General features: G+C 39.2%; 3 protein-coding genes across 3 annotated transcripts; 1 reads left to right on the top strand and 2 right to left on the bottom strand.

Moving 5' to 3' along the window:
• Positions 1 to 2064: 2064 nt before the first annotated feature.
• Positions 2065 to 8127, bottom strand: LOC146389970 (low affinity immunoglobulin gamma Fc region receptor III-A-like). The gene is made up of 6 exons (XM_084913594.1): positions 8041 to 8127; positions 7921 to 7956; positions 4182 to 4445; positions 3114 to 3359; positions 2891 to 3031; positions 2065 to 2807 (listed from the first exon to the last, which is right to left on the bottom strand). The coding sequence occupies exons 1-6, from the start codon at positions 8087 to 8089 to the stop codon at positions 2704 to 2706; spliced, it is 840 nt and encodes a 279-aa protein (XP_084769720.1). The 5' UTR covers positions 8090 to 8127; the 3' UTR covers positions 2065 to 2703.
• Positions 8128 to 8974: 847 nt separating this feature from the next.
• On the bottom strand, positions 8975 to 11728 carry LOC146389969 (Fc receptor-like protein 1). Its single transcript, XM_084913541.1, has 6 exons — positions 11491 to 11728; positions 11371 to 11406; positions 10757 to 11020; positions 10432 to 10677; positions 10180 to 10356; positions 8975 to 10071 (listed from the first exon to the last, which is right to left on the bottom strand). Exons 1-6 carry the CDS (start codon positions 11519 to 11521, stop codon positions 9968 to 9970), a joined length of 858 nt encoding a protein of 285 aa, XP_084769667.1. The 5' UTR covers positions 11522 to 11728; the 3' UTR covers positions 8975 to 9967.
• A 4164-nt stretch (positions 11729 to 15892) lies between these two features.
• On the top strand, positions 15893 to 24431 carry LOC146389968 (uncharacterized). The gene is made up of 2 exons (XM_084914076.1): positions 15893 to 16304; positions 23300 to 24431. The coding sequence occupies exons 1-2, from the start codon at positions 16232 to 16234 to the stop codon at positions 23953 to 23955; spliced, it is 729 nt and encodes a 242-aa protein (XP_084770202.1). The 5' UTR covers positions 15893 to 16231; the 3' UTR covers positions 23956 to 24431.
• Positions 24432 to 25317: the final 886 nt, after the last annotated feature.

The raw sequence follows: 25317 nt of genomic DNA, 5'->3' as shown, positions 1-25317 counted from the left end.
TTTCTTTGAAGCTGTCAGAGACGAGGACGATGTTAAACACAAAGTTTGATCTTCTTGTTAGTGACAGCAGGTCAGCTGAGACTTGTTGCTGCTTTTCTGTTCTGATGTCAGAGAGACATAAACTGTGTGGCTGCGACTGCACCTTGCATCACCAACAACACACTGACTTTAGTTCAGCTCAAGCATCATAAACTGGCTTCAGTGCAACTAAAACCTGCACGAGCCTAAAACAAGAAGCAATGAACCGATCATCACATCTACTTTAACATGTGCAGTCTGAGTCCTAACGTAACAATAATGTTCACATGATCTCAGATCTAAAAATGGTGTCTGCTCCCTGACATCAATCCTAAGAAGTAACTGAGATCAGCAGCAGTTTGACAGCCAGTAAACGCGTCTCTCTGCTTCTTCTTCTTTCTGCATCATTACATGTCACAGGGTCAGTGCGCTTTTCTCTACCAGGAAGCAATTTTATATGAGAGTTAACCCCACAAACACCAAAATGTGGTCCTAATAAACACTGACAGAAAATCAGCTTTATTCTTATTGACTGCTCCAGCTGGCTCAAACACTGAAGAACTAAACAGTAGAACATGAGCTGATGTTTATACCTGAAGTGTAAATGACACATTTCTTTTCTATAAATTCAGTTTTAACTGCAATTGGGTGTTGAATAAAAATATTCTATTGCACAGATATATTTCCTTATGTGTGGATGTTTAATTTAGAAAAACAGGTGACATCATCTAGACTGTCAGAAAATCAGGTTTGGTGATGCAACAGGGAGAGGATTTTTTCTTTTTTAAATAAATGCGTCCCACAGTCTCCTGGAAGAGTGAGTCAGGTTTACAGTGTGACAGAAGAAGGTTACTGACCTTGGTTTGTGGTGCAGCTCAGCAGTGAGATCAGAACTAAAGAGAAATTAAACTCAGGTTAGTTCAGAGTTCTGAAACGTTTCCTCGTGCTGCTCGCTGATATCAGACAAAGACTGAGTTCAGTTCACTCTCATACAGAGTAAAACCCTCCTCTTCCTCCTCACCTGTGACTGGGTGCCAGTGTTGTGGTTTCCTCTCTGAACTTCATGCAAAAGTTAAATTATTTGGTGGAAATAAAGCAGAAATACAAAATTTTAAATGAAAAAATTGAACCAGAACATGAAGTAAAGATCAACAGCAACAAAATCTAAAACTGCACCTGAAGGCAACATTAGCAGTTGTGTGATGCCTTCACTGACTCTCTGACCTTTACTTGTGAAATAAATGCATCAAGCACTGTTTGAAATACATTTTCACAATTAAATTAAAATAAATTCTTAAGTGTTTTATTGACAATAATGATTTTATCAGTCATGTTGCAGATTGTTACAAACCTGCTGTGTCTTCCTGTAGCTGACTGTAGTTTAGCTACGAGGTTTTTGAGTTGGAGGTGGGCTTTAGCTTCTCTCTGTTTCAGCCTCTGACTTGTGGTCAGAAAGGCAGTGAGTTCACTGTTTGGCTGCTCAACATCAGACTGCACGTCACAAACTGATGGCTTTACTAAAACACAGTGCTGATAGAAAACATGGACCTACTTTAACTCTGTTACTGAGTCTTAGATATGTCTGACAGTCATGAATGATAAATATGATTTCAATTCTGCTGTTTTCTAGACTCCAATTAATTTTTTATTGAATGTATTTCAGTTTGATTAATTTCTCATTTTTGTTATTATCATGACCATATAATGCCTAAGTAGCATCCTCTGTAGATGAAGCAGCTAACATAATACTTTTCACTATTTTGCAGGTATCTCTATCTGTATCTAGCGACAAATTGCATGATCCAACACCAACTAATCTTTCATACTGACTGTGGGTCTTATGAGCCAGGCTGTGACAATGTAAGGCTTGTGTGGGATTCAGACCTGGGACCTCTCACAACCTGTCATACGAGGCTATGACAAAAACAAATGGAGAAAAAGTGCAGGGGGGTATCACAGCTAAAACCAAATGAGCTGTAGGTACACGAACGAGAGGAACAGTTTAAAGAGTTTCACAAGATATCATTTTAATAGCAAAAGCACCAATAAGAAAGAGTCAATTTCAACACTTTTACACTCTGTCAGTATCTGTGAGTGAGCAGCAGCAACAACCTGGCCGTTGGAATTCAGTCAGAAATGTCAACAATAGGACGCCAGGTAGTTCAAACTGATGATCGTGAAGGAGGCAGAGCAAGCAGAGTTGGCAAAAGTTCAGACATTCTGTACTTAAGTACAAATACAAACAAGTAAAAAAAAATACTCCAGTAAAAGTTGAAGTACTGATTCAAGCTCCTTACTCAAATATAAGTAGAAAAGTGCAGGCTCTGAAATGTAGTCAAAGTAAGTAAAGTAGAAAGTAGAAATTAGTTCTATTTTCAGTCACCTACATTGTAGAGGGTGACTTTGCCTGTAAACAGTAAAATGTGCACAGTCAGAGGTTAAAGTGGGTTCAGTAGGTGGAGAAACTCTAAAATTGGTTGTAGTGACTGAGTGTGGGGCATAAAATCATAAGTCAATATAATTTCTATTGAGAGCTCCAGTAGATTTTCTTAGGAACATTTGCTGCTTATCTACATAAAAATATCCAGAGATGAACATCAGAGTCCTTTTATTCATATAAGATTCACAACAGAGGTGGAGAGGACAACATTAGTGAGACCTAAAGAGAAGCACCAAAGCTCTGATTCAGAAGTGATACTCTGTGGTGACATCAGAGATGACATCATAATGCTCATCGTCCAGTCCCTGCTCAGGCTGAGTGGGCAGGATCGGGACATGGAAGATTTTTCCTGTAAAAATGTATGAAGTGTTTCAGCCATTAATTTATAGAGATTTCAGCATATTGATTAATTAATGAATGATTCAGTGTTACCTTTAGCTCTCTTTCGATACAAAGACACCATGAGGAGAGTGGAGATGACATATGGACAGAACACCACCAGGTGGAAGAGCAGTCTAATCACAAAGTGGAGTAAGGACGAGTCAGGGGGCAGAGGTGTGGTTATATGTTTTTCTGCAGAGAGAATATATGGTTATTTCAACCACATGTGAATATATAATGAAAAAAGAGGTAACATAAAAGTGAAGCTCCTCACCTGTGACAATGATCCAGCTGGATGGAGACTCTCCATGACCGCTGATGTCACACTTGTAGAGGCCTTCATCAGACCTGGAAACATGCTGGATGGTCATGTGACCTGTAGTCTCATTCCAAATGAAGACGCCATCTTTATAGAAAGCAGCTGTGAGGTTGGAGGGAGTGGTCTCTGTTTTACAGAGCAGAGTGACGTCATCTCCCTCCATCACAGGGAGGACAGGACTCTGCAGGATCACTGATCCACCTCAACACAGAGACAAACTACAGCATTTCATCCATTTACACACAGCTTCATCAACACTTTAATGCTTGGCTTCTGATGGCCTTGTCTCGTCTCGTGTAACTTTAACCCTCAGAGAGTCTTTCAGTCTTGTTCTCTAAAACCTAAAGAAGATGGATTTGATCATCTGGTAACTGGGTTCATTAGTGCCCGATCCCAAAACGTAACATATTACGCTATGTGACAACACATCTCTATGCTACACGTTCAGAAACAGGAGGAAACATGAGAACTGTTTGGACTGAATCAACACATGTATATCTATTTTACTTTCTCTTCATGAATAGTTTTGGAAAACTCTATCAAACACGATTAAGGTTGTTGTTAAAGTTAGGGATAAGTTTATGGTTGGAATAATAATAATAATGTATACTTCATTGAGCCCCGTGGGGGGCTATGATCGAAGCGATGGGAAGGGTGCAACATCATGCTGCAGGACCGTATGCTGCTGTCTACACCGGCGAACTCTCACCCCATTTACCCACCCCTTTAGCTTCCTGATGATGTGATGTGAGTCTTTCAGTCTTGTTCTCTAAAACCTAAAGAAGATGGATTTGATCATCTGGTAACTGGGTTCTTTTCTCTCCTCCACTGCCCTCTTGTGTTGTACAATTCATTTGTTTTCTTTCCTCTACCTGTTCTGACCTGTCTCGCCAATGTGATTTACGTGTAATATATGTATGGTTGGAATAGGTCCAATCTTGCTGCAGGCAACTGCAAGTGACAAATAAAAGCTTTGTCATCATCATAATCATCATCAACACTAACTCCACACACTCAGCTTACCAGTGACTGTCAGGTTAACCATGTTGCTGATGGCACCCTCTCTGGACTCACACCAGTAAACTCCACTGTCCCATTCAGGAATTACTGTCATGCTACAGAAATATCCTGGTCCATCTCCCCACACATTTCCACACTCTGCTCTTTTGTCTGTGCTTGTGTTTCTCCTCAGAGTCCATCCAGCAGAGCTGTCGTCATCCTCACATCTCAGAGACACAAAGTCTGCTTCAAAAAGCTGAGAGCTGCTGGGACTCACAGTCAGACGAGCTGTGGGGGACAAGAGATGATATAAAATATATTATAGCCATTTTTCAATAATTCTGACACTATGTTGAACAGCTCCTTCGAATCGATGGTTTCTGTGGAAGCCCATACACTTGGATGAATAAATTAAGAGGATAATATCTGATTCATTTTTATTTTTGCTGTGAAGATCAATATACGCTCGTCATAACTTAAACACTGCGTTCAATAAAAATTGCTTTAATCAAACATTTACTGACATATAGTGGGACAGAAAGAGACTCTTGGAAAACTATTTTTATTTAAAAAAATATTATTTTTCAAAATTAAACATGAGAAAATTGATCGGCCCATTGCTTAAGTGTTTGGATTCTGGCACCTAGGCCCATGCACAAAGCCACAGGAGCTTCTAGCTTTGTTTGACAGTGTGTACAACAAACCTGATGACACTAACTACCAGAAAGTTGAAAGGCCAAACAAAAACACTCTAACCTTGACACCAAAGATTGGGCAGGCAAATGATTCAGCCCCTAAACAGCTAAAAAGGTTTGTGGTTATTAAAATAAAAATGACCATCTTTTCTAAGGACCTTGGAAAGGAAAGCGACTTCTTTAAGTTGCTTGAAGACACTTCGCCTCTTATCTGAGAAGCTTCTTCAGTTCTAAGGTCAAAGGGTGGAGTGTCCCAGATTTAAGCTCTGTGGGTGTGTCCCGCAATAGGGTCATGGACCCCCTAACGATCCTCTACCTAATCACACGAGCCAAGGTGTGAAAACAGGTGTAAGTCACAATCTGAATCTGTCATGATCTGAAGAAGCTTCTTGGATGAGAGGTGAAACATCCAGACGCTTTTCTTTCCAAGCTCCTCAGACTACGATGACCTGGATGACTGAGAACCAGTCATGCCCATCTTTTCTCACTATATTCATACATTTGTTTATTGTGCATTGTACTGGATTACTAAGCAACTGAAACAGCCTCACATATGTTAACACAGGGGAAAATAGTATTTGCTGAAGTACACTGTTTTTGTCAGCTTGTTTTCTTTAACAGTCTCAATGTTTTCTTTCCTTGTTGTACAGGGATTTCTCCGTTTGTACAGACATGGGTTTCAGGTTGTTTCAAAAGATCAGTATAATTTTAGATAGTTGGTTTCAGTATTTCTCAAAGCCTCACTATATTTTACAACCCTAAAAATGGAAGATAATTTCTGCTGACCTTTGGTTTGTTTCATCTGCAGCATTTTTAGCATTCCTAGTCTAATTCTGATCATTTTCATAAATTCAAAAATTGTAGGAAAAAAGTAGCCAGAAAAGCACAGGAGCAATCGACTGTGCTAAACTGGCCAATTACAATAGTCGTGAGCTGCATTGACCCAACTTGAAGTCACAGTTCTCTAGTTGGAAAGTTAGGACATTGAGGTTAAAAGAAACTTTCTGGTTACTTCACAGGTTGCAACATAGATTTCCCGCAGGAGTCTAAACAAGACCTTAGGAAAAAACTAACAAAAGGACAACTGTAACCTCATACACACAATCATAACATGGACTAAACCACCACTCGAATTATCCACATATTTCACTGATCTAAACTGCACTACTGTAAATGCTGTATACACAATCATTCTGTACAATACGAAAATTATAATTCTACAACTGTTTATAACTTGCATAGCTCATATTTCCTATTTCTGTATAGTTTTCATATATATATCCTGTTCATACCCTGTACATAGCTTGTACACTCACTACAGCCTGTACATACTTATAGTATAGCAGATCTGTACGATCTACTGTGCATATAAAGCGACTTGAGGTGACTGTTGTTGTGATTTGGCGCTATATAAATAAAATTGAATTGAATTGAATTAAATTGAAATGTAATATTCACAACATACCTTCATATCGTGTACATTGTAACATACCCATAATAGACCCATTTCTGTAGTATATCTATATCTATATTATTACTAATATATATTTTGTAATATATCTATATTATGGCTAAAGCACTTCTGGATGGATGCAAACTGCATTTCGTTGCCTTGTACCTGTGACATGTGCAATGACAACAAAGTTGAATTCTATTCCATTCTTTTCTATTCTATTCTAGGTGAGAGGGTTGGAAGCCTGGAACACTCCACCTTGTTCTCCTCCATAAAAACAACATCTGCTGGGTCCAAAATGGTCAGTTACTGTCATGGGGTTGTCACGGCTGGCGGGGTGAGCCGTGTGGTGTTGGAGGAAAAGGAGGACCCAAAATGCAGGCAGCCGACTGATGATATGAGTGAGGGTTTATTTACAGGTGACAGTGGCAGAAACAGACAGCGAAGCATGAGAAAACAACTGAAGAAACCTAAACTGGAAGAACTAAATGACAAACCTGAGAGCATACAAAAGGGATGCGGGGCAGAGAGACGCAGAGGCAGGAACGAAACACCATAGAACGCAGACGAACCGACACACACACACAGACCGACACACAGACCGACACACACACACACACACACACACACACACAGTAATCGGGTAATCGCACACAGGAGGGAAGAACAGCTGATCTGAATACACGTGATGACTGGAGGGCACAAGCTGAACACAATGACAACAGACACAGACCTTCAGAATAGAACAGGAAATCCAGAACACGAGCCTTCAAAGTAAAGCAGGAACACACAGACTGATTTACAACACAACACGGGGACATGAACAGAGCACCGAGGACAGACACAGGTAGGGCTGAATATACACCAAACTTCAGGTTCAACCCTAAACTAATACAAAATCAGAATAAACACAAGGCACAAGAATGAACTTCAAGGAAACACAAAACGCTGGGTCAAAATGACCCAGGACCATGACAGGGGTTGAGTGTGAGGAGTGAGGACCCAAATGCAGAGGCCTCGAGGCAGGCTAAGTTTAACTGAAAGCAAGCCGTTTATTTCGGCTGATGGTAGAAAGTACAAAAGGTAAAATATAAAGTACAAACTTATGAAGCAAAAATTATTAACTTATAGAAACGAAAAAATTCCAATTAAAAACTGGAACCTCTGCTAAGGCTGGACATATTATAACTGGGAGTACAGACACTTTGACAAAGAGTATACGTGAAGAAAAGGAAACTTGAGAGAATGAGACAACTAAACAACTGAAGTAAATCAAAGCATACAAGACAAAGGTAGGAACTGAAAGAGGAACAAAACTAATGCAACTATGAACTCAAATAACAACTTACACACTAACAGGAAAAATGCATGTGTGTGTGTAACTAGTAAGTCCAAAGAAAGTCCAAAAAGCTCAAATGCCAGGTAAATTGACCCAGTGTTTGACTGTTAACTGCTGGAAGGAGTGATTGAGGTTTAGGAAAATAACACAAACAACAAAATTCAACAAAAAAGAGGTCTGTCTGCAGTTAGCTGCACCATGTTCTTAATTAATCTGTCCCACAGTGTCCCGAGAGAGTGAGTCAGGTTTACAGAGTGACAGAAGAAGGTTACTGACCTTGGTTTGTGGTGCAGCTCAGCATTGAGATCAGAACTAAAGAGAAATTAAACTCAGGTTAATTCAGAGTTTCACATTCAACAAGACAGCAGAGGCATGAAAAACACAGAGTGAACTTACAGAGCAGACACAGCAGAGACGTTTCCTCCATCCTGCTGCTCAATGACATCAAACCAACACTGAGATCAGTTCATAGTTCACTTCAACTACAACCCTCTTCCTCTTTCTTTGTCTGCCTGTCAGTTTTGTAACTTCATCCCCACTGTATATCATGAGAGGAGTTTCTTTGTTTGACCAAAATAAACCAGAAACATAAAGTTTTAACTTTTAAACCAGAGCATAAAATAAAGACAACAAACTAACAGCAGAAACTGAAGGCAACATAACTACACATCTATCTCACTCATCTACAATAAGTGAGATAGATGTGGTTTGGACAAGGCAACGTCTCCCTGCTTCAACCACTGATTTTTGGTCAGAAAGAGAGGAAATAAACTGTGTGCCTACTTCTTTCTGCCTTCACATTTTGAAAATCCTTGTTCCTTTAGTCATGACCCTACATGTTTTTACACGTCTGAAAAGCACATCAGACACAAGGAGCTGTGTTAATATAACTGCAGTGAAAACACAGGCAGAATCGGCCTTCATCTCCCTATGATATTCAGAGAAAAAAAGTGTGTAGGTCTCTTTATATATGAAATGCAAATGATCATAAATCAGTGATTTGAAGACTTATAAAGGACATCCTGCCTAAGGATCATACAGAGCTGATAGAAAACGTGGATGTTGATCTCCTTTAACTCTGTTAATGAGTTGTAGAAATGTCAGCGGGACAAGTGCTGTAGGGAGCAGTTCAAAAGGGGAATGGTCTGAAGGTGAAAACAGTTCAGAAGGTCGACCAGCAGATGACCCTCTTGGAGTCGTCTGCTGGTTTGTTAGACCTCTGTGGAGGTCTAGTGACCATTGTCCTCAAAGGGAGGATGCGTTTAGGTCTGGAATCACCTTACCCTGGTAGAGGAATGTTCAAGCAGCTGCAGTGTCCAGTTTCCTTTTGAAAGAGAAGGTGAGCACAAGGAAGTAGCTGGTAAGAAACATAGCAAAGGAGGTGAAGGGACATGAAGTGTAACAACAACAAAATCCTTTAGCCAAGTAAGGAGTTCATTAGTCCTGGGTTCATTTCTTGGGCAAGTGCTCTGACATACAATGTAAATCAAGAATCAAATACAGACTCGAAGGCAGACTAAATTAACAAAAGTTAATCGTTATTGAGGATGAAGTTGCAATGATTCAACTAACTCCAAAAGTTTAATTTTCAAAAAGCAGCGAACCAAAGTCCAGGTAGTTTCAGGGGAAAAGGTTCAGATGGAGTCACCGCCTGGTAGTTATAATTCCAGTCAAACATCAGGAGTCTAATATCCTCAGAAAGGAGATGAAAACAAGAATTACCAAAATAAAACTGGATGTAGAATAACATCTTCCTCTAAAACCTAATCTGAAAACAGTTGTAGGTTTCATTTAGGAATGAGTTGAATGCTTCCTACAATAGAGTAGTTACAGAGTTGCAGTGGTAAACAAACAAAGAAGGAGAGTTAAGGTAGAATACAAAACAGAACATGAGAAGAATTAAAAAAAGAAGATACCAAGCACAAGACAGAATAATATAAATAAATTAAATTTCAAGTTAAAACATGCTGGGGAAAAGACCCCGGCCCATGAACAGTCCAGCTATTTAATCATGCAGGACATGGACATAAAACATGAACATTATCTATGTAACAGTTTTTAGGTTTTCCTCCAATATCAGATCTGAAAACATCTGCAGGTTTGATTCAGAAATAACCTGAATACTTGGTGAAAAATACCTTAGGTACAGAGCTGCAGTAACATACACAGTACATCGTGGAAATCCTCCTCTTAGGATGAATATTTGTTGTTTGTCTGCATGAAAATATCCAGAGATGAACATCAGAGTCCATTTACTCCAATGACGTCAGAGATGAAGAGGACAAAGTTAGTGAGGACCACAGAGACACAACAGAAGTTTGTTTCAGAAGCGATGCTCTGTGGTGACATCAGTAATTACATCCTCATGTTTATCCTCTAATCCCTGCTCAGGATGAGTGGGCGGGATTGAGACGGAAAGTTTGTTCCCTGCACAAACAAAAAATATGAAAAAGTATCAGATGTGAGACAATGAAGATTTCAGAACAAAAGGAGTTAATCATCAGCACACTAAGTGAGGAAATGATTCAGTTTTACCTTTAGCTCTGTGTCGATATAAAGACACCATGAAGAGAGTGGAAATGAAATATGGACAGAGCACCACCAGGTGGAGGACCACTCTGATAGCGAGGTGGAGGGTGGAGGAGTGAGAGGCCAGTGTTGTGGAAGAGGGAAGAGCAGAGGTGATGGGCTTCACTGTGGCTGTAGGTTTTTCTGCAGAGAGAATCCCACCTGTTCAGGTGAATATGTGGATGAAATAGGAGGTAACATAAGAGTGAAGCTCCTCACCTGTGACAGTGATCCAGCTGGATGGAGACTCTCCATGACCGCTGATGTCACACTTGTAGAGGCCTTCATCAGACCTGGAAACATGCTGGATGGTCATGTGACCTGTAGTCTCATTCCCAATGAAGACACCATCTTTATAGAAAGCAGCTGGGAGGTTGGAGGGAGTGGTCTTTGTTTTACAGAGCAGAGTGACGTCATCTCCCTCCATCACAGGGAGGACAGGACTCTGCAGGATCACTGATCCACCTCAACACAGAGACAAACTACAGCATTTCATCCATTTACACACAGCTTCATCAACACTAACTCCACACACTCAGCTTACCAGCGACTATCAGGTTAACCGTGTTACTGATGGGACCCTCTCTGGACTCACACCAGTAAACTCCACTGTCCCATTTGTACATGTAGCTGATGTTACAGAAAGAACCAGCTGATTTCCCCCAGTCAGCCCCACACTGAGTCCTCTGTTGTTTGCTTGTGTTTCTCCTCAGAGTCCATCCAGCAGAGCTGTCGTCCTCCTCACAGCTGAGAGACACAAAGTCTCCTTCAAAGAACTGAGAGCTGCTGGGACTCACAGTCAGACGAGCTGTGAGTAATAGAGTAATAGAGTAGTAGAGGATATATAGACCAGGGCCCATATTACATTTCATATCTTAACTTCTAGTCCCATATTCCTTGTTTTCATTCACTAGCAATTGTTACTGGATGATAATAAATCAGATATTATTTCTTACATAAGAGTCTTTGTTAAGGTGCAGATGTATTTGAGTGCAAGACATCTGTTTAATTGTAATTCAACATGAAATTATGTAGACTGACAGGAGTAAGATAACATTGATTTGACTGAAGTTTGGCACCATGTTCATAATAAATGTGTCCCACAGCCTCCTGGAAGAGTGAGTCAGGTTTACAGAGTGACAGAAGAAGGTTACTGACCTTGGTTTGTGGTGCAGCTCAGCAGTGAGATCAGAACTAAAGAGAAATTAAACTCAGGTTAGTTCAAAGTTTCACATTCAACAAGACAGCAGAGGCATGAAAAACACAGAGTGAACTTACAGAGCAGACACAGCAGAGACGTTTCCTCCATCCTGCTGTTCAATGGTATCAGACCAACACTGACATCAGCTCACAGTCACTTCAAGCAAAACCCTCCTCTTTCTCGTTGACTGGCTGTTAGTGTTGTGGTTTCCTCCAGAAATGCACTAAAGTGAACATCAGCACCTGTGTAATGCCTTCACTGCCAGTCCGAACAAACCACAGGGATGTGTTATAGCTCTAGCTGACACATAGAGTAAAATTACTGACTATGTTACTGAAAGGATTGCTTTTATCAATTGTGTTACAGATTAAAAGAAACAAGTTTTGTCTTCCTGTAGCTGACAGCAGGAAGTGACCTGGAGGTGCTTTTGTTCCTGTCGACTTCTCTCTGTTCCAACCACTAACACGTGGTCAGAAACTGTGTGGATGCACGACATCAAACTGCATCACGCTGTGGTGAAAGTTTTTAAAGGTATTTGGCAGAGGTGAGCTGACGTTTGATCACTTCTATCAGCTAACAGACTTTTTGTAAACCCTTACATACATGTCGTTACACCTCTTATCTCCCTGAAATCCAGCTGAACACGTCCCAGTTGACATTTCTCTTGGTTGTGTGTTTGGGATTATTGTCTTGTTTAAATGTTGGCCCTCATTTCATCTTCGTCAGGCTGGTAGCAACACTATACCAACTTCACTGCTGATTTGGTGTTTTCTGGATGATGTGCAGTGCCTTTTGACCAAACATGGTGTGTATTATGGCATCCAAAGAGTTCAGTTTTGGTCTTATCTTGCCAGACTATATAATTCCAGTATTTCACAGGTTTCTCTAAATGTTGTTCAGTGAACTTGGAACGTGCTTCAACAGGCTTTTGTTTCAGCAATGGAGTGTTGCATGGTGAGCATGCGTATGTGCCATGGCGGATGAGTGCATTGCTTATTGTTTTCTTTGAAACAATCATCATGAGATGTGTGTTGTGTAAAAAACTTGCTAAAAAGTTACCTTTTTATAGACGATCAGTTGGGAAAGAATCAGCTGATATCAATTTCCACCAAGTGGCAAATTACTAATTACTGATAGATTTCAACTGGTGTCATAACTTTCCACGCCTTTTTCCACCTGCTTTTCTTCACGTCCTCAAAAAGTTTTCACTGTGTTATTTCTAATTATTACACTTCATTTATGGACAATGGACATCTATGGTTTTCTTTGCACGTGTGGATTGGTTTGGAAATGCGTATATATATATATATATATACAGCTCGAGACGTTGTGGAGGGTGAAGGTAACGGTGGTCCCAGTGGTAGTTGGAGCACTAGGTGCGGTGACTCCCAAGCTAAGCGAGTAGCTTCAGCAGATCCCGGGAACAACATCGGAGATCTCTGTCCAGAAGAGCGCAGTCCTAGGAACAGCTAAGATACTGCGCAGGACCCTCAAGCTCCCAGGACTGTGGTAGATATATATATATATATATATATATATATATATATATATATATATATATATATATATATATAGTGCTGGGGAATAACGGAATACATGTACCGCTGTTACGTATTTAAAACACAAAATATGAGTAACTGTATCCTGTTACAAGTACCGTTTAAAAAGGTGGTATTTAGAATACAGTTACTTTGCTGAAATAAATGGATTACACTGCGGTATTTTCCTGCTTCATATTGTGGCGGGTCAGGACTGTTTGGGTTTTGTTTGACAGCTATGTTCTGTTGTTCCAGGCGGCAGCATTACGGTTGCCATGGTTACAGGGTGACGCGCTTTCTCTGCGACTGTGTGTAGTCTGATGTCCTGTAATCATTATGAACCTCTATTATTATATTTTTTACAATTACATAATACAATTATATATTGTATTATGAAATACAATGAAACATTACGTTTTTGTACAGAGTATCGCTATCATATCAGTATCGTCGATACCAACCTGAATTTTACTTGGTATTGTATCGGAAAGGAAATCAGTGGTATCGCACATCACTAACCAAACTAACAAACAGAACAAATAGGGTTGATAAATTTAATGGTTTTGCCTAACTACTTTTCCTCTCGTTTTCTGGATATAGTCGTTTATTTGTTCCCTCAGTTGTGAGATGGCGGACTGAGCAGTCGCATCCGTCTGAACTCCTCACTAAAGTCCCGATGTTATAATCTTGAAATTATACAATCCACTCCTTTGAGTTATATTGACGACGTTTCAGCCCGAACATGAAGAAAAACAACAACACGAAACCTCCGGCACTGAAAAACCTCCCTTTCGCAACCCAGAGAAACAGCGAGCATGACTACTCAGCCCCAATGGAAATGGCTAATTCCAGCAGGAACAAGAGGGACAGACTGTTAGCAACCCCTGATAATACTCCTGAAAAACCACATATGGAGAAAAAAGCAAAAGGTATGGTTAATGATAACGACTCCAACACATCCACTGACACTATACTAAAAGCTATTGAGAGTCTTGGAAAATGTGTTGATGACCGCATGGACGAAGTTAGCAAACAAATTCAACAACATAGCGCCATGCTGGCTTCCACCGCTAAATCGGTGCAGTTTAATTCAGAGGAGCTACAAGAATGCAAAAAGAAAATACAACACCTGGAAAAAGAGATTGAATCACTCAAAAAAGATAATGACGACATTAAAGATCATTTATTGAGCCAGGAAAGATACAAAAGAAGATGGTGTCTCCGTATCAAAGGGAAAAAGGGGAAAATAAATGAAAATATCAGAGAAGAAGTGGTGGAACTTCTAGGAAGGATTGCTCCGGACCTAAAGATGAAGATGGAAGAAGCGGTTGATGTTGTCCACAGAGTGGGAAGAGCGGCGGAGAATAAGCATCGACAAATCATTATTCTGTTTATGAGACGTCCCGTGAGAGATGACATCTGGAGGCAAACAAAGGCTTCTCCCGTGTGCAAAGAAGAAGGCATCCGCTTTGCTGAAGACCTGACCCCGGAGGACTGGAGATCCAGACAAATATTGTGGCCAAAAATTGACTAGGCTCAGAAGGAAGGCAAGACTGCGGGCTTCGGGGACCCTTTTGGCTTCACAGAAGGCAAACGAATCAGGGAAGAGACCCCAGGTACCTCAAGACTTTCCTACTCCACCTCCTAAACTTCCTCTTTAAAGCTGTTCATGTGTTCTGTGTTCCAATTGAAAACTAACATTTCTTTTTTTTCCTTTAACACAAGAGGACTTAAAGACTCAATTAAGCGCAAAGCTGTTTTTCTGTTGTGCAAGGGGCAACAGTCAAATTGTTTTTTTCTTGATATCATCTCTTATTTTCAACAAAGTTGGGGGGGATCCAATTCGTATTAGTATGTGATTTTGAAATTTCTAAACTGGCCATAAAACTCTCCAAATTTCATCAACAAGTTTTGTTAAATTGGAAATTAATGTTTAAACATAACTTTAGTCCCCACAACATTCCATTGTGGAATAATAGGGTGATATTCAATCAGGGGAAATCTATGTTTGTGGAAGAATGGATGACAAAACAAATTTGGTCTGTGACACATATAATGGATGAAAATGGAAATATACTTGAATTAAACAGGTTTATTGAGAAATATGGCATGAGTTGCTTGTTCGAGCTCTATAAAAAGGTTTCACAGAATATAACTTGGTTAATGAAAAATGCAATAATCAGTTTTTGAGGAGGTATTTGGTTAACACCTTTCTCCAGGACAAAACACTAACTCATCTTTAAAGATTATAACAAATTTGAGATCTCGTTGATCAGAACCAAATATTTAAAATTTCCATTCCCCCCCAAATTTAAAGAAGTCCATTTTATAACTACCACAAATATTTACCCCTCCAATGAATTTATGAGAGAAAGATTTTAATTTGTGTCAGACAACTGCTATATTTGTAAAACAACGTTGGAAACAACAGAGCACATGTTTTATGGGTGTGTGACAATCCAGAATTTATGGAAATCTCTCCATGTCCTAATATTATCCCAGTATGGAAATGTTGATTTTTGGTCTTTTCAAAATGTTCAAATTGGAGTAATTCTCAAGGACAAAAATAGTGAGTTTTTAGTTAACAATCTCATTATTATAACAAAACATTACATTCATAAATATATATGTGTCGCTTGTCTGTTTGAGATTGTCATTGTTCTAAATAAAGCTTATAGAGAAAAAAAATTCTTGAGCTTTGTTTACTTCCTGTTTGAACAGGTATTTCCTGTATGTTTTAATGTTTTTATTTATTTTTATTTTGTTAAGTAGTGATTGTAGGCTGCTAACAAGTGGAAACATGTTTAGTTTATAGTACAATAATTAAATAAAATATAAAAGTCAGTTAGTCTACCTAGTTGCAGCCGCTGGTTCACCGTTCACCTGGAAGATTCCAGAACATTCTGGAAAAGTAAGGAGGCTACGTAAGCTCCCGTCACGGGATCACTATGTTCATTTATGAGTAGCGTTCACACTGTGCACGTCGGCGTCCGCCAGCTCGTAAGTAACGGAAACGATTAAACTGTCCTTAATCGAGCGACAACTCATCTCCGCTATATACCGGATGATTTCCCATCTAAATAATCTGGATTTTGTAAACGCCTTATTATAAAATTGGTCTACGTTACGATCTGCGACGTATCGGTTCAGGTTCCTGTCGCGGTGTAAAAACAGTAAGTGAACGGAAACTTTTACTCCAAGTTTAAGTTGACTGTGTTCGATTAATGTTATTCTGACGATCGGTTTTCCCCTACTGTCTGCAGTTTTCAGTTAAACAATAATGGCTGCGTGCTCGCTGATTACCTGGATTTCGCTATTCGTTGGCGTCGTCGTTCCCTCGGCTGTCGTGTCTGGTGAGATTTCGCTGTGGCGTTAAAATAAGCTTCATTAATCGAAATCAATGAATCCCGTAAAAATCTTTTCATTTCTGCTCTGAAAACATCGGTGTCTTGTGTTGGTTAAAAGTAGCCCAGAAATCAAATTTGTGCCGGTACGTCAATACGGCGCTCTGGTAGCAGAGATTTATTAAATGATGCGTCATTGCGGCCGCCATATTGTATACAGGCAAAGGTAGTTAATGAGGTTAGTACATGAATAAAAATCGTCCTAACTTGGTGAATGATAACCCAACTCGTTACAAGTGGTGATAGCGTATGATACAGAACATGGTTGCACTGCCTGAAGCCCATTTATAAAATAGATTTTGCTCATTTCAACAAACAGTTCTTTCTCCTTTCTTTTAAAGTTAATTTCTATTCTCCGGTTGTTAAGTGATTACGTGTGAACCCTGCTTTGGGGAATACTCTGAGTTTATTAAGGCTGTTGTGTTTTTAACATGTTTTAATGCTGTGGTGTCTAGTTCTGTTTAATCTTAACAACCCACTATTTCAAAGAAAAAAAAAAGTTAGTGATCTAGTGATCACTGTTGACATCTCTCGGTTTTTATTACCACTATTCATCGGCAGCACGTTGTAAAGCTCAGTTTTTAAAACCTTACTATGTATCTACGGCCCAGCCCACGTAGCAGTAAATTAATGACTATTCTTGTATGTGGATGGATTATCGTTTGAAGCTTCTGAATGTCCTCTGACAAAGTCAAGTCACTCCCCAGTCATCCCAAACAGAGCAAGGACCTGATTTACCTGCACACTAAAGTACACAAAGCACAACATGTGGTCATTTATATTGTTTAAAACGGATGCTATATGTAGGTATTTTGTAGTACATTTTTAATTAATTTTAAGTTGTTCATTCTACTTTATTTTTTTTGTATTGAGTGGTGTGTTTTTTTTTTTTTTTTTGTTTGTTTTTTTTTAAAACAGTGATATGGAGGGTATTTTAAAGTTCAGACTGGTACAGTTACAATAGAAAGGCATCACTTATTGGCAGCGGTCGCATAGCTGTCCTAACTGTCAAATACTTTTGATTCCTCATCAAGTAGGTAGTGATTGGTGATTAATTAGTTTATGAGCTGTGTTCTACATATCCAATGGCCTGGGGTGAGTAAAAGAAGTTTGGGTTAGTAACTTGTTTACAGCCGACTCATTCATCTGTGAAGAAATGGACACTCACTTGTGGGCCTTTTCACATTAAATTCCTAACAAAGAGTCTTCATTAACCCCCCTTGTGGATACTTTTAAAAGCAAAGAAAGATGGAAGGCAGAGCTCACCATGACCACAAAGGACAGGATTAGAAATGAGTACATCATAGTGAAGGGGGACATATAGAGCACCTAGTGTGGCATGTGAAGATCATGAGGACAGGGTAAGATGGATGCAGGTTATCCACTGGTTATCTAGAATTGGCCAATGGTATGCTGCAGTAGTTTACCACTATTATCAGATGGTCAGCCAGAACTCTCTTATAGCCCTTTTTCTACTGGTACCTACTCGGCTCGGCTCAGTTTTTAGGGTTTTCCATTTTCCATTAGTGTGGTAGCACCAGTGACCAGGTTATTTCTCAGTACCTACTCGGCCACAGTTCCAAGCGATCCAAAAATGTGACATCAACAGACTACATGACACCAATTTGTAAGTCAGTGGCATCACTTGATGAGTCATGAGCGTGTCCCTCATAAAAATCAAAACTGATATTTTTGAAACCTGGCAGTGAGGGAAATGGCTACACAAAAAACAACTCTATGGTCCCCGAGTCTGACAAAAAGCCACTGATAGAGGAGCAGGTATACCATCGCCTCGACATCCTCCTTGTGACATTCTTGTTGCATTCAAATGATGTCATGGGACTTTCAGCCGCATGGCTATAGTGATCCCATGCACATTAGGTGGTATTTGAATGTAATAGAAAACAACTCAAGTTGCACTGATCTGAGTAGGTACTACTAATAGAAAAGAGCTGTCAGGGGTGAGCCACATTTACTACCACTCTGTTAAGAGTTTGTATGCTCTACATGTATGGAAATCTCACAGCAGAGGCCAGCAAATGATCTGTTTCACACTGCACGTTAGTCATTCATCTGCTCAAATACTTCCATAAAGATTTGGGAACACTTAGTTCCAAAATAATGTTGTTAAAGTTACTTTTGCAACAGGTTGTTTACTGTGAATAAAGCATATACTTGTTTAAACAAAGCAAATACATAGTCAGATGGTGTTATGATGAAAAGTGTCAATGTGATTGTTTCTTTTCTTTCTTTCTTTTTCCCCATCTCAGAACTATCAGCCGCTCTTGACTGGTCTGCTGCTGGTTTCAGACAATCAGTTGTTCTCCTGTGGTCAAATGCTGCTTGCCTGGACTGCATGGTTATGCTCTGAATCACAGGTGTCGAACTCCAGGCCTCAAGGGCCGCTGTCCTGCTTGTTTTCCAACTAACCTGCGCTTATAGCTTCTTATTGGCAAAGCACACCTGATCCAGGTAATCAACGGCAGGTAGGGCAGGGATATCTCAAAAACAAGCAGGATGCTGGCCCTCAAGGACTGGAGATAGACACCCCTGCTCTAAGATGATACTCAAGAAAAAATGTATTAAAAAAAAATCAGACAGCTTTCAAAAGTTTATCGGTTTCAATTGTGCCTCTTTTAACCTTGATTTTTAAGTTGCATTTCCTGTTTGTGCATGTACTAATTTGACAGCAGTGACCTACTGTGGACATTTCTACATTTCTCTGTGTAAAATGTCACCAAGGTTATAAATGTCCTTAAGCAGAGTGACCTGGGCAAGAGGTCAACAGAAGTTGTAACGAGTAAACAAACTGACACTTAAATTGGGCCAATTTCATCTGAATGAACACAATATCACGGTGTGTGTGTGTGTGTGGAGATATAGATTATGGTTGAAATGGGTACAATTCCAACTGATATGAAGGACTTTGGAAAATTGTACGTATGATACAAGTAGAATACCATCTTTGAGCAGTGTGCAGTGACTGACCATCTCAAACTTCCTGGCATTTCAGCCAACAGCAGCAGCTAATTCTTGGAGCAAAAAAAGGCACTTCACACCAAAATAAGCTGTAGTATGCCTGATTTTTATTTATTTTTTTCCCCTTTACTTTTTTAAATATTTGAGGACAAGAAAAAAATAAACTGCCCACATGCTATGCATTAGTCAGTCTAAATAAACTTACAAAAGTAATGTTAACATTCTGGATGTTAATGCACACAAAGACATGTTCTGTCTTCTTCTGCAAACTCGTCACTTTCTAGCCAGCTGTAGGAGCTTTTCTTCTCATATGTGTGATCTGATAGAAAAGGTAAATCTAACAGATTTTTATACCCTTTTTTCCCCTGAAGTCTTTTTTTTTATATCTGAATTTTATTTTTAGTTCACTATAGTAACCCTGCACTTTACATAAAGAAGACTTCATCCATCCATAATCCTACTATGGCTACATGACAGGTGTCTGACCTAAGTCAACTTCAACAGGAGAAGTGAGCCTATGGAGAAAAATTGAAGCTAAAGGTTTTCTTAATTTAATAGGAAACTGAAATTCTAAGTTTTGATATCTTGGTGCATGCTCAATAATCCAGGTATTTATGATGAATTTCAGACGTCAGATCAGATGTTCAGATCCTGATTTTGTATTTTGGGCATGTATCATGGGTGAGGGGCAGAGTGTGAACTAATAATTGACAGTTGACATTTGTTACAAATTAAAAATAAACATTTTAGTTAAAGGTGGCCACCGTTCCGTCACAGTTTACTGCAGACACCAGCCAACAGGTAGGAAACACGGTTTCTGATTGTCCTGTCCTGATGGACTATATCGCTGGGTGAATGTTTGTAACATTAGCTTAATGATTAACTTAGTACTCAGTCATTAGTCAAAGCCCCACTCCTCTTCATTGATACAGGCCCACAAGGCAATACTAAAAATAAAAAGGGTGTAAAGCTGAAAAAACCAAAAACAAGAAAGATTTGTATGGGAAAACATTTTTTTTATAAATTTATTCAAGACAAAATAATTCATTTGGGGTTTTTTTTTTTTTTTTAAAACCATTTCATATCAAAACTAAGAATTTCAGTTTCAAATCACATAAAACCTTTAAACCCTCATTTAGCTCCATACAGGTTCATATAAAAGAGGAGAAAAAATCCAAACGAATGAACTTGTTTTGCCTGCCAGGATGACCTAGAGCCAGGGTTGGCAAATTTGCTATCAAGAGTCATTTCTAAGCAGTGTTTGACCAAATCTGCTTAAGATCATAACTCGTATTTGTAACATACTTTTCACAGCCTGTTGAGCCTATTCATATTGCATGCATGCATTGTATAAAAAAAAAAGGGTGAGGAGCTCAGTCAAATGTAAGGTACTCTACGGAAGCAACTAGGTAAAATGTTTTGGACGTGTCCCATTGGGTTGAGGCCCCCGGCAGCCCAGGACACGCAGGAGAAGATCACATCTTTTGGCTGCTTTGGGGATATCTCAGTGTCCCCCCTGAAGAGATTGAGGAGGTGGCTCTGCAGAGAGAGGTCTGGGCTAATCTGCGTAGACTACTGCTGTGATCCAAATCAGAATTAGTAGCCAAAGATGGATGAGTGGGCAGTCTACAAATATTTGCTTAAAAAAGGCCAACTTCATTCAGTCATTTTGACTGAAGTGCAGAAGCAGATGAAGGTTCAAGGTTCTTTATTTGTCACATGCATAGTTATACAAGTATAACACACAGTGAAATGTAGCCTGACATGAAATGTAGCCTGAAGCATACAGTAATCATTGTTAGTGGTGAAAGCAAACAAATCTGAATAGACATTGTTACACTCTTCTTATTTGGATCTGGACTCCATAGCTAGAAACACGAAAGACTAGACATTTGTGTTTACAGTCATGTTAACCACGAGTACTGAGGTTCAGTATTTAACCATTAGGCGATTAAAATTCAGGTGTTAGACTCCTTACAGGTGGAGGGTGTGAAGAATCAGTTATAGAAGCTATAGAAACTAAAATGTTAGAAAAAAGGAATATATATATATATATATATCGTGTGTGTGAGAGAGAGAGAGAAAGCTGTGCATGAAGTGTGATTTTATCGTGGTGGAAGCAAAACGGCAAAACTAAGAGGGAATGCATGATGTTTATGTGAAGCGTAGTTTAGATCTGCTTTTGCTGCTGGTTTAGTCAATATTGTTTGGAGAGAGATAAAACCTGCAGCATCAGAATCTAGCGCAAAAAGGGCGTAAACACAAAGCGCGGACCCACCGGCGGATCAGACTCTCCTCCACACAATCCATATTCATAAAGTGCTCTACAAACCCAAACATTACAACTAGCAGCTGGATTTTCTTGTGTCAGTGCAGCTTGTCAAACAAGAAAGCACCACTTACTGTTAAGAGAGAGAAAGTATATCCTCGGTTTCTTAACTTAGACTTATTGTTACAGCCAGGAGCAGCACAAAAGTGACCCCCTGTTGACTGATTTTTTGTTTTAGTGTCCTTATTTTCCTCTGAGTTATTGGTTCTGTTACTAGTTAGCTAACATAAACTAATGTAAGTCTACTGAACACAACCAATCAACCAACTCAGTGATGTAACTTTCTGTATTGACACAAGATGGCGCTTTAAAAACTTAAACCTTAAATTATTTCTTAAATCCAGCTTCACAGACAGGATTACATCCATGTCAGTTTATGAGTGAAGGGCCCCATGATGTAAAGTAGCCTTTATAAGTGTAGGGTGGTGGACATGATACCCTCTTAAATCTTTACTGGCTGTTTTAAAATGTAATTTAAAAAAGAAAAAACATGATTTTTGCCACAAAATCCTTGTCTACCTAAAATATCTACCATCCTCCTGCAGAGTGTTTCACACTAATATTTCATTCACATAGTTCAGTTAGCCTGACTTAGCTGCCTCATGTCCTTTACTCTATGTCTTTAAGACACAAACTTTACTTTGGATAACCGGGTTTGAATAAAAGGTAAACACAAAAATATCTTTCTAATACATTAATTAAAATGTTCAAGAAGCAATTTAATTTAAGATCAGGATAGTCAGAGAGCTTTAAGTCAGATTAAATTCTGTACATTTGATTAAAAACTAATAGTATTAAAATATCATCAAGCAGCTTCCTAATTGTTGGACGTTTTTCTCAGTTTCTTTTTAGATTTTTTGGTTTTTTATTTCCCTGAAACATGAAAAACACATGTAAAATGATGCAAACTGTATTTTACAGGAACAGGTCGGGTATTTAAATGCCTTCAGCAATATGGCGGCAGCAAATACGCGTCTTACTACCCTGATGCTTTGTTTCTGTGCTTCAATCTGTGGTCGTCTAATCCTTGTCCTCTTTCAAGAAGTCTGCATCTGGGAATTGTTTTAGATTTGATCAACAAACAATAGATTCAGTCTTTCTGGGAGAAGCTGTAGCGCATCAGCCCAGTTTCATAGTTAAAGCTCAGTCAGAGGAGCACTCAAGAGACAGAGGAGGGAAATGCTGGTAAATTAATAAACCATCAGCAGAGCTCGAAGTTCACACAGCTAGCCTCCTCCACACATAAATAACTGAGCTCATCTTCATCCCGAGTGGATGGATGTCAGCTGAACATGCCAAATTGTTTGAAGGGTTGACTTCTGTCTGGTTCTTTATTGCCCTCTGTATATTTTTCGTGTGAAACACATGGGCCCTGCAGGGCTCTGGGGTTTTATGTACTGGCAAAAACACTGAAATGTGTAGGAAAAAAGTTCACGTTAGAAACCACAGAACTGAATTTATTTACAAATTTTATTTTTAAATAATTTATTTAAAACCACTTTTGTCCTGGTTGAACAGCACACGCAGAGTCTCATATAATATTCTCTCCCTTTTTCAGCTCAACAGACCTAACTGGTTTCTGATCCTTAGTGTAGTTTTACATTAACCTCTCTGCTCTGTGTTATAACTCTTTCAGGCAAGAAAAACATCACAGCTCATTCTGGACAGAACATCACTTTCCTGTGCCGAGCTCCAAACAACAAAACCATCCATGTAAAGTGGAGCAGAACTGACCTGGGGGAAGAATATGCCCTTTTGTACCGGGATGATGTGTTTGTTTCAGGAAACCAGCATCAATCTTTTCAGAACCAGGTGGATCTGCAGGACAGACAGATGAAGGATGGAGACGTGTCTCTGATTCTAAAGAATGTTACGACTGCCGATGCTGGAACATATGAGTGTGAGGTGTTAGTTGGAGAAGAAATTAGGCTCATAGAAGAAGGACATAGAAGATTTATACCTATTTGGAAGAATGATAAAAGGGTTTTTGCCGATCGGAGCTGGCTTGGCCCTGGCATATCGAAGATTAAAGAAAGCGGTTACAGCTGTTCAAAACCCCACAAGGCAAGCCGCTATAGAGGGAAGGGCTCGTGGGTCTACTGGACCAGCACAACGTCATGCTGCAGGACCGGATGCTGCTGTCTACATCACCAAACTCTCACCCCATTTACCCACCCCTGTTGCTGTTATCATTTCATGTTATGGTGTGAAGTCATGTGCTTTTTGTGGCGAGGAGTTTTTTTTGTTTCATGTTCTCATACTGATCTCCTACCAGGAGCTCAGTCTGAGTAGAGTTCTCTTTTTTTCTCCTCCACCCCCTATTGTGCTATACATTTCATTGTTTTTCTCTACGTTACCTGTTCTGACCGGTTTCCCCAATGTGATGTTTGCGTAATATATGTATGGTTGGAGGTCTAATTTTTCGCTGCAGGCAACTGCAAGTGACAAAAAATAAGGCTTCATCATTGCACATTGTAAAAACTGTGTAATTTATTCACCTAAATGATATGGAAAGTATTTTAAATTTAAGTATGTCTTTGTACAGTTATGTTAATTTGTCTTAATAAATTAAATGGAAAATTAGTGATGGTGAGATGAAGCCTCGTGATGAACTAAAGCTTTCTATCCAACTGGTCAACTCATGGTTCAAAGCATTGTGATGGTCATTTGCTCTACTGCGCCAACAAGTGGACGATTCAAGTGAAACAGGCTAAATGATTATAATACCGTGATGTGTAAACTGAATAAATAAATAGTTTTCATGGTTATTTATCCCGAATATTGTCTCAGTATGTGTGATACAAAAGAGAAAGTGGAAACTATCAGGACAACGTTTTGGTATGATTGTGTAACTGTTAAAGCTGGGTATCGTCACTGATTTCTAGAATCAATTTGATTCCGATTCAATTCGATCTGGGGAAATTTTGCCTCACACAGTCAGAAATATTATAATTCAGATCATGGATCAGTACATTTTCATATTTTTATATCTATAAAAAGAAAGCTGACACTTGCGAGACTTTATAAAAGGTGTAAGCATCACAGCAGATGCCTTTGTGTCAAAGTAAAATAAAACAGAAAAATGATTTTATAAAAAATATTCTGCAGTAGATCAAAAAAACGAAAGAACGAACCATTAATCAACATATGAACATTACCTGATGCTGCTGAAGTGAAGCAGAGCAAAGTTACAGAGGTTTTATTAGAGACACAGCTAAACGTTCTGCAATTTTGCATAATTTTAAAAAGTTGAAATTTATTCAGTAGCCTATTGAACGGCAGAAATTAGGTTTTCTTTTTGGAAGTAAGTAAAAGGGAAAAAAAACCCGGGCTGACAGCGCTGTAAACAACGGTAGACTTGTGCGTAATAAGCAAGCGAATAATGCAGAAAACAGATTTTTAGATGGGAAACTGTTCTTGAAGTATACAGAGAGAGAGAGAGATGTGCATGAAGAGTGATTTTATTGTGGAGGAAGCAAAACCACAAAACTAAGAGGGTATTCATGACAATGTTTATGTGAAGCGTAGTTTGGATCTTCTTTTGCTGCTGGTTCAGTCAATATTGTTTGGAGAGAGATAAAACCTGCTCTCATTTACTGTTTTAGCTGTTTGGTGGTTGTTGAAATTTTGTGAGGTTTAACCTGAGATTCTGGC

The sequence above is a fragment of the Perissodus microlepis genome, chromosome 3 (genome assembly GCF_051167445.1).
Source record: "Perissodus microlepis isolate ML-2025 ecotype Zambia chromosome 3, ASM5116744v1, whole genome shotgun sequence".
Lineage (NCBI taxonomy): Eukaryota > Metazoa > Chordata > Actinopteri > Cichliformes > Cichlidae > Perissodus > Perissodus microlepis.
Note: the sequence above shows the minus strand (reverse complement) of the source record. Positions and strands in the feature narration are given on the sequence as shown.